At 33.6% G+C, this 14579-nt stretch overlaps 1 protein-coding gene and 1 long non-coding RNA gene across 3 annotated transcripts; one reads left to right on the top strand and one right to left on the bottom strand.

Annotated features, from left to right (window-relative positions):
* Positions 1–4456: 4456 nt before the first annotated feature.
* Positions 4457–6306, bottom strand: LOC132041425 (uncharacterized). 2 transcript variants are annotated; one of them, XR_009411029.1, is made up of 2 exons: positions 4974–6306; positions 4457–4868 (listed from the first exon to the last, which is right to left on the bottom strand). It is a non-coding gene; the product is annotated as an uncharacterized LOC132041425 (long non-coding RNA). The 2 variants fall into 2 exon arrangements; XR_009411030.1 differs by having other exon boundaries at positions 5885–6306.
* Positions 6307–9385: 3079 nt separating this feature from the next.
* LOC132041426 (uncharacterized) lies at positions 9386–10508 on the top strand. Its single transcript, XM_059432141.1, has 2 exons — positions 9386–10070; positions 10165–10508. Exons 1-2 carry the CDS (start codon positions 9871–9873, stop codon positions 10280–10282), a joined length of 318 nt encoding a protein of 105 aa, XP_059288124.1. The 5' UTR covers positions 9386–9870; the 3' UTR covers positions 10283–10508.
* The last annotated feature ends 4071 nt before the right edge of the window (positions 10509–14579 follow it).

Here is a 14579-nt window from a genome sequence, read left to right as displayed (position 1 = left end):
AAAAAAAGTCAAAACTTTTTTTTTCAAAAAAAATAATTTTTTCTTTGAAGGGGGGAGGGGGTTAGGGTACGGGGTTTGGGTGGGGGGGTGCAAAAAATAAAAAATAATGCCAAAACTTTTTTTCCAAAAAAAATTATTTTTGGGCGGGGGGGTGGTGGGTGGGGGTGGGGTGGGGTAGTAGCGTGGGTGGGGGGTTGGGAGTGGTTGGGATTGGGTTGGGTGGTGATAGGGTGGTTGGTCGAATGAACTTATGAACTTGTTTTCCCTACTTTTATTAGGGAAGTCATTTTCTCCTATTTTGAGGAAAATGTTTTCCAAAATTTTTTTCCAATCGAACATGAGAACATTGGAAAACATTTTCTGGAAAATGTTTTCCTCCATACCGAACACACCCTTAGTTTTTAATTTTGTTTAGGTATTCACTAGCTAATTACATGATAAGTTTAATATTTTTTCTTGTTTAAATTTCAACATTAATTAGGAGAAAACGTTCGTCTCCTCTTGCTATTTTTAATATTGTATTACACAGTTGGAAATGATTTTTTGCCTATTTTATTCACAAGCAAAGTTTTTTTTTTTTTTTAAAAAAAAATATCTTCGTGCAAAATTGTATCTAGATAATAGGTTTACCTGTGGTTAGAATTGCAATAAACACATATTTTTACCTACTCTTTCTTTAATGGTCTATTACAAAGTTAAATTTACGTGAAATAACTTTTAAATTAATATATATTTAATAACCGTGAATAGTTCATGTTTTTGATGTGTAGGCTTTTTAATGTATAATAATTAAGAGTATTTGATTCACAAACAAATTATATTAGAAACTTAATAATAGTGTTCATTAGGGGTATCAAATGGGACGGTTAAATTGAATTTGAACGATGAAAATGGGCTGAACAATTATAGAAAGAATTGGGCTAAATAATTAGTCGTATCTCAAACCAACCAACTCTTATTAATTAAGTTTTAATTTATTTGTTTGTCTTATTTTAATTTGTTTAATCATCTAATAAAAATTCTTATTTACTTAATTATGATGGTTATATATAACATATCAAACAAAAATGTTTTTTTTTTAAAAAAAAAAAAATATTGACAAAGTTTCTCAAGGGTCAATCTAAGCGACAAAACAATCTAATTTTTAGAGGTACTGAATTGGACATGTCAAAGTGGGTTGAGCTAAAAAATGAAGTAGCAAGGTCGTTAACCCACCCAAAGTTGGACGGGTTAAGCGGATCATATTTTCATGGACTAATTTTATCACTCCAAAGGAATGACTTCATGAAAAGTTTCCTTTGCTAAATAAATATATCTATTCATATTTTTATGCATTTCTATCTTATTCCATCGTGTTTGCAAAATATTTAATTATTACAAGTGTAAAAAATTAGAAGAACAATTCTAAGCATCTTTTTTTCATTGTTTACACCAAAGAATTATAATGTTCATAATTAATTCATCTTTTAGAATAGTATTAAAATATTTTTCTTATCTACCACACATTTTTTTATATCACAGAGTAAAACACTTGATATAGAAATTACCTTTATTTTGTTTACTTAAAAGATAAAGTGGAATTTATTAGATTTACTATGTTTTATTAACAAATTGTGTACTGAAAAAGAAAAAGTAAAAAAAAAAAAAAAAAAAAAAACAAATTAAGGAACTCCATGAAACACCGAGATATAAAGTGTCCCCCTATTGCTGTTGCTTTTACCTTAGGCTGGTGTATTATGAGCAAAATGACGGTGCTTCTAGAATTTCCTATTGAGACACAATTACAAATTTGCCCTTAAATGAAGTTAGATTTGCAAAATTGCCAGTGGTCATCCACCACTTCACCTTTCTATGCTCTGTTTGGATTAGGCTTTATAGGCAAAAATTTGCGGCTATAAGTTGAAAAAAATAAGTTGGGGTGTCAACTTATTTTTTTTAAACTTATAAAACTTTTCTGACTTATAAAAATTTTAGATAAACCGTTAAATGGGTCCAATTATTTTTTGAGCTTATTTTAAGCACAAAATGACTTTAATTTGGCCGGTACCAAACACTCAAAAAAATTTGAAACAGAACATAAGCCCAACTTATGCCAATCAAACGGCTCATATAACTATATATACTAGACCAATAGTTTTGGCGCTCATTTTTTTTTCTTTTGTTTCTCGACGTGCGATATACGCTTTGAGATCTGTTTAGTTCGCATTTGTGCAAGAAAATCTCACTTAGAGGTTAAAGCAATCTTTATTAAAGGGGATTTCATAGCCAAAACTCTCAACCCAAAATTTCGAACTAATGATAAAAAATTACTTACTTCATATAACCGTTGATGGTTTTTGACAGATATTGCTCTTTCTTCTCCTTATCTTCTAATGTTATTTTAGCACAGGTAAATTTCAAGTGGTCGATTATCCACTACAAGCAGTTTTCTCATTCTAATGTAATTAGGAATTATTTGATTTGCAAACAGTTATACATAAATTAAATATAAAAATAAGACTATGTTGATTAATAATCTTTACGTTATTGTATTTATTATCATTGTTGTTTGGTCGGTATAAAAAGTTGTATTAATTATAGTATTAGTTGTATAATCATATGTGATCAACATAATTAGCATTAAATGTTAAATTCAATTTATAATTACTAATTTCATTTATCTTGATCAAAAATGAATTTTCAGCTTAAGTTATATCAACCATGGATTTGTTTACTGCACCAACGAAATTAAGCTATGACAACATTAATATGCAGATTATTAGTACCCTTAGTGACAACGAAATACTCACAACATAATTGGTTTTGAAGTCTGACAATAATTTTCATAGATCATTTCTCTATTTGTTTGAGACATCCTCTTATAGAAGCGATGTTAATATTTTTCTATCATTTTAATTTTATCAAATATCATCGAATGGACGTCTTCGTGAAGAATTATCAATTGCTAAAATTAAACAAATCTTCATTTTATTCATGCTCTTATAGCTTATTTCATTGTGTTTAATTGCATGTTTATCAAAGTCAGAGGATTATTCATCTTGAAATTTTATTTGCTAAAAATAAACTTTATACGGTTAACTAATTGTTAGATTTCCAAACTGGAGCTCTTTCTGTTAGAGTATACGTTAACTTCTACTTATGGTAATTATTTGAAGTACACGATAAAAAGAATGAGAGTAAGGCATTTAAGAACACAAATTAATCCTTTGTAGGGAAGAAATAAAAATGAATATGTATAAAAAAATTATTATCATTGTAAGACACAAATTATATATATATATATATATATATATATATATATATATTTTTAAAAGTATGTGAAGAGAATATATGTTTTTTCTAAACTTATAAAATTTTATTAAAATGTTCCTCACTTAAAATCTACATTATACTAATATCAAAGAATTTTATGATAGTTCATGTGCTAATCTTCTTTGGATTAACATTTTTACAATTTTTTATAATCAACGTTATTAAATTATAGATGAATGTTTAGAAAGATAATTTGGTTCGGCTCAAACTTACTACTCCATATATATTAAATAGAAGGTTCCTCACTCTCAAGCAGTCAAGCTAGGATCTTTTATCACGTGGGGAATTAAGTTTGCATGTGTGTGTATATATATATATATATATATGCGTGTTTTACTTACTCCCTCTGGTTCATATTATATGGTGTTTTTAACTTTTTTCATTTAGTCCAAAAAACATAAAATTTAACATAATCAAAAAGGTATTAATTGTTCTATTTTACATAATAAAAAAGGTATCAATTATTCTTTTTCAAATTTACCCTAATTTAAGTAAAGCTTTTACATAAGCAAGAAATCATATTAAACAAGGAGTGCTATTTTATTAAGGATAATTTAGTGAAAACACTTCTTACGTTATAGGGGTAGATGAATTTTCAAGAAGTATGTCCAAATTAAAAACATCATATAATATGAATCGAAGATAGTATTGTTATATTTTACGTAAAAAATTCACAACTTTAATTATTAGGTGAAATCCGTGATTTTGTTATCTGCACTTTACATTAGAAAGGTTAACTTTTTCTTTTTTGTGGTACTTGAATCCAGTTTTATTTCCTTTGTACTCCGACATACATGCATAATATTAATGAAAAATAAAGAATACCAAGAACAAAAAGTAATATAGCAACATTTGTCACGTACAAAGTTACCAAACTATACAATTCAACTATAGTTGATTTGAGCATCTCTTTGTGCAAACAATTTTCTTTTCGCTTTAGCTGCGGTAAAGATATTAACCAGTTCATGACACCAAGATCAACAAAAAACCAAGGATCTTCTTTTCTCCTATTATTATTAACCTTGCTGCTAATTGGTCAGAGATTCTTTTTAGTGATTTTGTAGAGACATGATTCAAGCTTCTCTTCACAGTTCCTTTTTTAAGTGGTGCTCGACCGATTCATGTGAACACTGCAACCAAGAAGAGCAAAAAGAGCAAAGAAATAACAGAAAAATATGATACAATGAAGGGGATGTAAGGTCTCATCAGAAAGTAATACATTGAAACCAATAGGTACCCCCAAGATCTTCAAATTCATATAATACATCTTTTCTTGATTACTGATCCAAACTACAGTAAAAACTACAAAAACAGAAGTATAGGACCTCATGAAGAAAGGATAAAATGAATCAAAAAATGAAAAAGGCATAGAGGAAAAAAAGAGGAAGGGAAACATATAAAATTCCCAAAACAAGAGCACTTACGAATTACCAGTGAATAAATGAAAGACCTGCAGATGAAAAGAACAAAAGTTTGTAGATCTTCTCAGCTTCCATGGCTTCAACACTTGACCAAAAAGATCTAGTATCGTCATTTTCTCCGCCCATAAACATCCACTGCATAAACAAAGAGAAGAGCATAAGAAAGTTGAGAAGCTAAAACAATGAAACGATAGTTTTAAAGATCGAAGAAGAGAGAGGTAGAGAATGAGCTTCACATACTCTGAATTTGAACAACAGAAGCAAAACCAAAGAATACACACATGGTTTTACTGATACAAACTGCAAACCACATGGTCAGATTGCTAGTGACCCGAATTACTGCAACCCCTATATAGATTCTTATATGATTTTAAAGTTCAAAACACAATCAAGTGCTTTCATAAGGCATGAGCACATACACCAGGACTCTCGTGTAAAGCAGCACATATTGAACCACTCGGTCTATTTTTCAATCAAGTGTCTAAGAAATTGTTTACTCTTACTCAAGATCTGAGAAATAGCTCATCAGACCATTCAAATTTTATGGGAAGAGGAAAATAGTTCATTCATTATTATTAAGCAGCACAAAATTTATTGCAGACTCGATTTTTAGAAGAGCTGCAGACTTTAACAGCATACACTCAATAGTATATCTCTTACCTTTCCACCTTATAGTATATATTAATCATCTAAACTCATTCAGTAACCTCTAAATTCTCATAAGCAGCTACTTTTCCAACAGTTTGGTGTCTATAAAAACATAAAACTAACTCACTTCGCTCACTAATTACATTTATCTAGTTTTATCTTTCCATGACCTTTTACTTGTTACTGGCATAGAAAGTCAGTCGAATATGATTTTTTTTTTTTTTCACATCATTAATTGAACAACTAACATGATAGTGCTTTCCTGAAAAAGCTGGTCAATTTTTTTCAGAAGAATGTCATTAAACTTGGGATACAACTTCAACATCACTTTAGCATAAATCTGGTCAATGGAGATCTTTTTCTAGTCTTAAGAGGAAACTGTAACATAATTGCAACTATGAATAAGGACTGAGGTTCATAAAAATATGTATTGCTTCTTTCTTAAAGCTGCACATGGCTGAAAGAATAATAGAAAATCACAGACATCTAAAACACCTATTAACCATAGAAGTAGGTCAAGTCCTTCCTTTATCTGTTGATAACATGGCAGTTCAAAATGACAAATATAGTTCTCAAGAAATAGCCTGCATCCATAGATACGATCGTCTCTGGTGGATTAGTTTCTCAATATCTGTTTCGTTACAGACAGGATGTACTTTATACATGTTGGTAGCTTTGAGATCGGAGAGAGTCGCATACGTAGTCTATACACAATTCAAGTGTGATACAACTACTACCTCTTGGCTCTCATCTAGAGACTTTCAGATATACACTTACACGGCTTACTGCTGCGACATTTGTTTACATGTTGCTACAGCAAGTCCCTATACATCTATCATAAGCTAATCACTTTGAAAATAGAAACAAAGCTTCATCACAAAAATACAATGAGTTCTTCACCCACCCTCAAATGAAAAAGAATACAATAAAAGTAACTGAACAAGAATATTAAATTCCATGGAAATTCAGGAGAGATAGAAATGCAACAGGACATGTAAATGTGTATTCTTAAGTGTAGGTAGATGTATGTTCAGAAATCCTCATCTAAGCATATAAATGTTGCAGATATAATTATTACTACTAAATAGGTACTTCAAAGATATACCATTTTCCAGTAAAAATAGTTTTAGTTGCTCGATATACTTTCGTCCCCCTTCCTTTTCGAGGGGGGGAAAAAAAAAAACTGTTCTATCTACCACACCTTACTTTACGTTATTTTTTTTTTTTTTTTTGAAACTGACACCTTACTTTACGTTATTAGCTTAATATATCATGTCTTTACTTTCTACATAGTGATCATTCTTGTCATGAAGTTAGTTAATGAAAGATAACAATTAATGAGCTTCATATTTTTTTACCATGATGTTTCTATATGCCTTATATATATTTTGAATTGTTAATTATCGTGACACTTTTTACTTTTTCAAGTATCTTTTAAATATGTAAAAAAATTCAAAAAATTTCAAGGTTCTATGTCCAAATTCAAGCTGAAAATTAGATACTTTGACCCTCGTGCTGCAGATCGTCTCACATACAGAGGGACCGAGGGAGTATAACTTTATCATCTTCTTTCCCCTCATCATCTTGTAGCTCCTTATTGTGTTCAAGCACAAACAATTCAAGAGAATTTCTAGAGACAAATATAACCTTACATATTCATTAAAATGACAACTTCAAAACGCTCATAGTATTCAAAGACTGAGTAATAAAGCCAAAACCATTCCGTATACAACCTATTAATGGGAAGTAAGAAGAACAATCAGCTACTAATTTCCAACACGTAAAGAGAAACAAACTATCGAGGTAAATACAGTGAAGGCAATGTACCAGGGAAGAACATTAAATCTACTACAAATGTGAACACAGAGATTCATCTACCTTAGTTGTGTGTATTACTCAAGCAACAAAATTCTCTGAAACTGTACGCTGCATATTAGTACTTCAATATAAGAAGATGTTAACTTGAAAAGAGGCAACTAATACAGTTCCTAATAGAATATTTTTGAGCAAATCTTGATTTTATAATCACTTCTGGCTCCCTACTATACGACTCATGCTTTGTACCTTATGTCGAATCTGTTTGTGAGAAGCAGAGAGAACTTTTCTTGATAGAAACATTGGCAGAATCATAGGACGAAGCATTAGATGATTCAACGTTAACTGAACTATCCAAAGAAGCCGCGTTCCCAATTCGACTCTGCTTGCCTGTTATTGTGTTAAAAATGTGTCTTTTTTGTCAGGTGATCTAGTCTATGTGATCCACATCTCGTAGCCCTTTTGTCAGCCTTTTTTTTTTTCAAGACTTTGATAATTTTTATGATTCATATTCGACAGTTCTACAACTATTCTCCGATTATTTATTTAAAGAATAAAGCCTGGAAAACACTAAAGTAAAATTTGAGTTTTCATGTTTTATGTTAAGCATTACTAATTACATGTTTAACATTGACGAATACGAATACATATTTACATGTTAACATTGGTCAATATGCATATATAGCACGTAAGTTGATTTCTACCGGCGGAGATCAGAAAAAAAAACAGCTCAGGTAAGCGTACAATATGTATACCTAAATAAGAGGAGAATAGAAAAACCAGGTAAGGGTAACTTACCAGTTACCACACTTGATGCTGCTCAAGCACACGAACACATAATGGTCATAACTGAAAGCAAAAACTGTAAAAAAAAATCCTTCTCCTCTGTATTTTTTTTTTCCAGTTCTCAACTGAAAGTTTCAATCTTTCCCCTGACATTGGTAAAATCAGAAAGAAGTTGGGGATTTTGAAGGAAATTATAAACTAAAAGTTTCATCTTTTCTTCAACAACCAGGAAATTCAGCTAAGAAAATGGAAATTTTGAAGAAATCTTGAAAAGGGAAAGAAAGTTCAGAAGATGATGGAAAAAAAAAAAGAAACTGAAGATTAGGCAAAAACTAAAGAGGGGAATACCTGAACTTGTAACAATCAATTGATAATATGAAGAGAAGTGAAAGAGTTTCTTCTGGAAGTTTGAAGAATTTGAGTAAACGGTTTCTTCTGGATATTTCCAGATACTATGATTTTCTGCGGTGCAGTAAAAGCCACTTGGAGTGGTTTGTAGCTGACACCTAATAAAAAGTATACAGTTGGAAAAAGTGCAATTACAATAGCTCATTGTACAACTTTTACAGCAGTGATCGTCCGTAGGATGGCTCTTCTATATGGTAGAAATATATATATATATATATAATAAAATTATTACTTGGCAATGATGACCCGTGCCAGCACAGGCCCAACGTGAAGGAGATTTATAACTATATATTTTAAGTATATGATTTACATAATTAATTTCAAAGAAGTTTTATAGATGCGCTAATAAAAAAACCAAAACTACATGTTTATTAGCCATAAACCTTTCCCAAACCCTATACAAAATATTTCTCTATATAGACTTTTTAAAGAGTTTACCAAAACGATCTGCAAATGAAATGTGGTTAGAATTAGTTTTTGTTAAACACGTGAGAAAATCAAATGAAAACATAAATCATCAAACATGGAAATTGTCGTTTTTAATTACTACTAAGCATGCCTTTCTAAGTAATCCGAATGTAACTGATATAAATAGAGTAAGGAAAAACAGAGAAAGAGTCCATCTAGGAATATTTTGGCTTTGCGGATTTTTTTTTTTTTTTTTTTCATCTTGATTGTGTTTTACTCTATATATTTGGTACAACATCTATACAAAGAATTTTCTAGAATCAAATTAGCTTTCAGTAAAAGGTTACTATGTGCAAAAACTTGTCAGCCTCAGTCACAAAGAGAAGTGGGCCCGCTGAGAAATACATTTAAGGCCACGTGTAAGCTTGAATAAACGATATTGGACGTTAAAGGAATTCTTTTAAAAGGGTTTGGTTGTTGAACTCAATAATGTCCATCAACAAAGTGAAGAAGAAGAAATAACGAAGTTATTGAAAAAGATGAATAGAAAAAGATCCAGAATTTGAGAAATTTTCCTTGTATTCTATTTCATTGATGATGTATCATATTTATACAAGTATTGTATGTACAGAAAAATAGGGAATATCCCAAAACACTTGCTCTAATCTTATTGGCTAGAAAAATAACAAACTCTGTACAAAAATTTTTATTTGTCATGTAGCTAATTATGGTAGGACAGCTGTGTGCTGAGTTGTATTTGTTTCTGGGCTGTATTTGACAATTGGGCCAGCACCAACATAGTCTGTGTTTGTGGGAGTTGGGCTTGAGTGATGATTTGGCCCAAGTATTTCTTTATCTGGTCCAAATATTTCTTTATCTGATCCAACACATGTAGACTTGGGAAATAACGAAGTTGACTTCTCCATTTCTTCTTCTTCACTTTGTTGATGGACATTATTGAGTTCAACACCCCCCCTCAAGTTGGAGGGTAGGGGAGATACACCCAACTTGCTAAGAATCGAATGATGAGAAGGTCCTGAAAGAGATTTGGTGAAAATGTCGGCGATCTGAGATGAAGAGGGCACAAAATTCAGGGAAATCAACCCAGCAAGAAATTGTTGCCGTACGAAGTGGCAGTCAAGATCGACATGCTTTGTACGTTCGTGAAAAACGGGATTCCGAGCTATGTGTAAAGCGGCTTGGCTGTCGGAGTGGATCGGAATGGGAAGAGGAGGTGGCACCGACAAATCCCCCAAAAGACGATTCAACCAGGTAAGTTCTGCAACGAGTCGTCGCATAGATCTGTATTCTGCCTCTGCGGAAGATAGGGATACTGATGCTTGTTTGTTTGATTTCCATGAAACAGGGGATCCTCCCACACTGATGAAATAACCACTTATAGAGCGTCTGGTGTCATGACATGTAGCCCAGTCCGCATCGCAAAATGCGAGAATGGACATAGAGGGAGAAGCATTCATGAATAGACCAAGACCAGGAGATGTGCGAAGATATCGTACCACGCGAAGAGCAGCATCAAAATGTGGTAATCGAGGATTCTGCATAAATTGGGAGAGATGTTGCACAGCAAATGACAGATCTGGTCTGGTATGTGTCAAATAATTCAACTTTCCTATGAGTCGTCTATATATGAGAGGATCCTTAAGTAAATCACCTGTTGTAGCTGATAATCTTTGAGTAGGATCTAAAGGAGACGAGACAAAGAGGCAAATGATCACAATTGAATTCTGAAAGTAATTCCATGGTGAATTTTCGTTGATTTATCATCAATCCTTGTGGTTCCCGAATAACTTCTAATCCCAAGAAATAGTGTAATTCCCCAAGATCCTTGATTTGAAATTCATTATGTAAAAATTCTTTTAAATGTGATAACTCAAGTGAATCATTTCCAGTAAGCAATATGTCATCCACATAGACTGCCACTATGGAAATAGACTCACCTTGATGTTTAAAAAACAGTGAATAATCATTTAGGGAAGAAACAAAACCTTTAAAATTCAAAGCTGCCCCAAGTCTAGCATACCACTGTCTTGAGGCTTGCCTCAGACCATATAAAGATTTCTTCAACTTGCAGACTAAATTAGGACTTGAAGGTTCCATTCCAGGTGGGAACTTCATATAGACTTCTTCTTGCAAATCCCCATGCAAGAAGGCATTATTGACATCTAACTGAGATATGGGCCAGTTTTTCTTTGTAGCAACAGCAAGTAAACACCTAATTGTGGTCATTTTAACAACCGGTGAATAAGTTTCATTAAAGTCTATGCCTTCCTTTTGTATGTCCCCCCTTACAACAAGTCTTGCTTTGAGTCTCTCTATAGAGCCATCAGATTTGTGTTTTACCTTGTACACCCACTTACAAGGTAAAGCCTTCTTTCCACTAGGCAAGGTGATATCCCAAGTCTTATTTTGTTCCAAAGCCTGAAACTCAGATTCCATTGCCTTTTTCCAACCGGGGTGCATCATAGCTTGGGCAAAACTGTTTGGTTCTTGAATTGTTGAAATAGAGTTCAACACATTCTGGTTATTGATAGATAAAGCAGAAAAAGGAAAAACTGGTGGTCGAATAGGAGTGGTGAAACATGCAGCAGTAAGATTTGTAAGATAAACAGAATCACATACATAGTCATCCAAGTAGGCAGGCCTTTGAGGAGTCCTCTGTGTTCTTCTTGGTGCAGGAATGGGAGGAGGATTAAGAGTATTAACATCCTGATCAGCAATAGGCAAAATTTCCTCAACTAGAGGTGCATTAGGAACAGATTGGTCTGTAATTATATGTGGTTGAGTAGGAAGAATATTAGGTGAAATATCTTCAGGGACTGGTGGTTGAGTAGAAAATATAGGGGATGAAGGAACACTAGAAGCAAAAGGATAAACTTGCTCATAAAACTGTACATCCCTGGAGATAAACAATTTCTTGGTTTTCAAATCCATTACTTTGTAACCCCTCTTTCCTGGAGGATAACCTAAGAAAACACATGGTACTGCCCTAGGTGCAAATTTGGGCCTGTTATGTGCCAAAGTGGAAGCAAAGCATAGGCAACCAAAACACTTGAGATATGTGTAAGAAGGAGGTTGACCAAACAGAACTTGATAAGGTGACTGTCCCTTAAGAACACTTGAAGGAAATCTATTAATTAAAAAGGTAGCAGTTAGTAAACAGTCTCCCCAGTAGGAAATAGGTACTTTAGATTGATGAAGTAAGGCCCTAGATGTCTCAAGAAGATGCCTATGCTTCCTCTCAACAATCCCATTTTGTTGAGGGGTGGCAGTACAAGAGGTTTGATGTTGAATCCCTTGTGATGCAAAATAAGAAGATAAAATAGAGCCAGAACCTAATTCTAGAGCATTGTCTGACCTAATACACTTTACTTTGGTACTAAACTGCCTTTCAACCATGGCTAGAAAATTTTTGATCATGGGAAAAGCATTACTCTTGGTTGTTAACAAGTAAGTCCAAGTACCCCTGCTAAAATCATCCACAATAGTTAAGAAGTATCTAAAACCATCATAGGTAGGATGCTTATAGGGTCCCCATGTATCAACATGAATAAGTTCAAAAACTTTCTTGGTTTTAATGGAACTCTGTGTGAAAGGCAATCTAGATTGTCTTGCAAGAGGGCAAACATCACAAATGTAATCATCAGAAGGATTAGGTAAATTGAAACTAAGATTTCTCATTGCAGTAAAGGGCATATGGCCTAGCCTTTGATGCCAAAGTCTTACATCATCCTTATCTCTTACAGGAACAGAAAAACAACTACTAGGGACATTACAACTGGAAATAGATTTGCTAGACTTAGTGATAGTACTTTCTTGAAAAAAAGATTGAACAGAATTAGAAGAATTGAGCATGTAGATCCCATTCCTTTCCTCACCAAGAACCAGAGGCTTCCTCATTGAAAGGCCCTGTAAAAGACAACATGTAGGAGAGAACATTAGAGTACATATGAATTGAACACAGAATTTATGTACTAAGATTAGGTTTATTCTGAATGAGGGGACAAATAGCACATTCTTCAACACTAGGTCAGGAAAAAGAGAAACAGATCCTGCATGAGTCACCTTGACAGTGAAAGAGTTAGGTAATTTAATGGTTAAAGGAACCTTTAGAACTGATAAGGTAGTGAAAACAGCAGGATCATAGGACATATGCTCTGAGGCTCCTGAATCTAGAATCCAACACCCAGAATTTGCATAAGTAAAATATGCTAAAGGATTGTTTTGAAAGATACCAGCATATTGAATCACATTTGCTTGCACATCTGAAGGTGCATTGGGAGGAAACGCACTTTGCCCAAGTTGTGCACTCTGAAACATTTGATTCAACTGCATATACTGATCCTGGGAGAAAGCTCCATTTCCAATACTAGGCTGCACTCCTGTATGTTGTCCCTGCTGTCCATTGCCTGTGAAACCAGGATGCATATTTGTTGCTTGCCCTTGAAAGTAGGGTCCAGACATCTGCTGTCCATGACCTGAGAACACAGGTTGAAAACCTGTTGATACACTGTTAGCAACTCTATTAGGATTTTGTGCTTTCAAGCTCTTTGTAAACTTAAAATCTGGGGGGTATCCTATCAGCCTGTAGCACTTTTCAATTGCGTGTCCTGTTTTCTTGCAATATGAGCAATAAAGATTGCTATTGTAGTTGTTGTTCTTTCCTTTGGAATTCTGATAGAAATTTCCTGCACCAGATTTCTGTTGGTAAAAATTTCCTGCACTAGACTTCTGTTGAGTCACATGAAAAGAAGATGTTGCTCCTGGGAAATGTGGGTTAGCATAAACCTCCCTTTGTTTCTCATCTTGAATGAGAAGAGAATAGGCTGTGTTAACATTTGGTAAAGGAGACATCATGAGTATGCTGCTTCTTACAGGTGCATAAACCTCATTTAAACCCATCAAAAATTGAATCAACCTCTCATCTTGGATTGATTTAAGCATTTTTTGTTTTCCTTCACAGGAGCAAGCACAAGAACAACTTTCCTTGGTGTACAAGGTATCTAGTTCATCCCAGATCTTCTTTATTTTGGTGTAATAAGCTGCTATGTCTGATGCACCTTGTGTTGAATCCACAAGTTCCTTTTGCAGCTGATAGAGTTTGGCCCCATTTGGCTGACCAAACCTATCCTCTAGATCTTCCCATAGTTCCCTAGCACTTTTGGAATAAAGGACACTCCCAGCTATGTCCTTTGATAGGGAGTTCAATAGCCATGAAGTCACCATGTAGTTGCATCTATCCCAGAGCTTGTGCTCAGGTGAATCTGGTGAAGGAGCTTTGCAGGTTCCATCAATGAACCCCAGTTTGTTCTTTGCTGCAAGTCCAATGAATATGGATCTCCTCCATCCACCATAGCAATGACCATCAAAGATGAAGTTGACCAGATTCATGCCAGGTGAATCTGAGGCATGAAGAAAATAGGGACTGCTAGAATCAACAGACCCATTGTTAGGAGTTTCTTGTGTTTGAGTGGTGTTTTCAGCCATTTGTGTTGATGTGGAGAAAAAAAAAATGTCAGGAGAAAAAGAAGGAACAGATTCAAGTTGGTATTAAAATGAAAGAAGAAATGAAGCTTCAGCAGATGAGGATCTCACTGTAGCTCTGATACCATATTGGAAAATGAATAGAGAAAAAGATACAGAATTTTGGGAAACTTTTCTTGTGTTCTGTTTCATTGATGATGTACTATATTTATACAAGTATTGTATGTACAGAAAAATAATAAATCTCCTAAAACACTTGCTCTAATCTTATTGGCTAGA

Source organism: Lycium ferocissimum, unplaced genomic scaffold (assembly GCF_029784015.1).
Source record: "Lycium ferocissimum isolate CSIRO_LF1 unplaced genomic scaffold, AGI_CSIRO_Lferr_CH_V1 ctg10167, whole genome shotgun sequence".
Taxonomy (NCBI): Eukaryota; Viridiplantae; Streptophyta; class Magnoliopsida; order Solanales; family Solanaceae; genus Lycium; species Lycium ferocissimum.
The sequence above is the reverse complement of the archived record's forward strand: the minus strand, read 5'-3'. Positions and strand labels throughout refer to the sequence as shown.

Excerpts from the sequence above, each read along its gene's own strand:
- LOC132041426 (XM_059432141.1), top strand. The coding sequence starts at position 9,871 with ATGAAGAGGGCACAAAATTCAGGGAAATCAACCCAGCAAGAAATTGTT. Across the intron at positions 10,071-10,164 it reads CCAAAAGACGATTCAACCAG|GGGATCCTCCCACACTGATG; the intron begins GTAAGTTCTGCA and ends TCCATGAAACAG.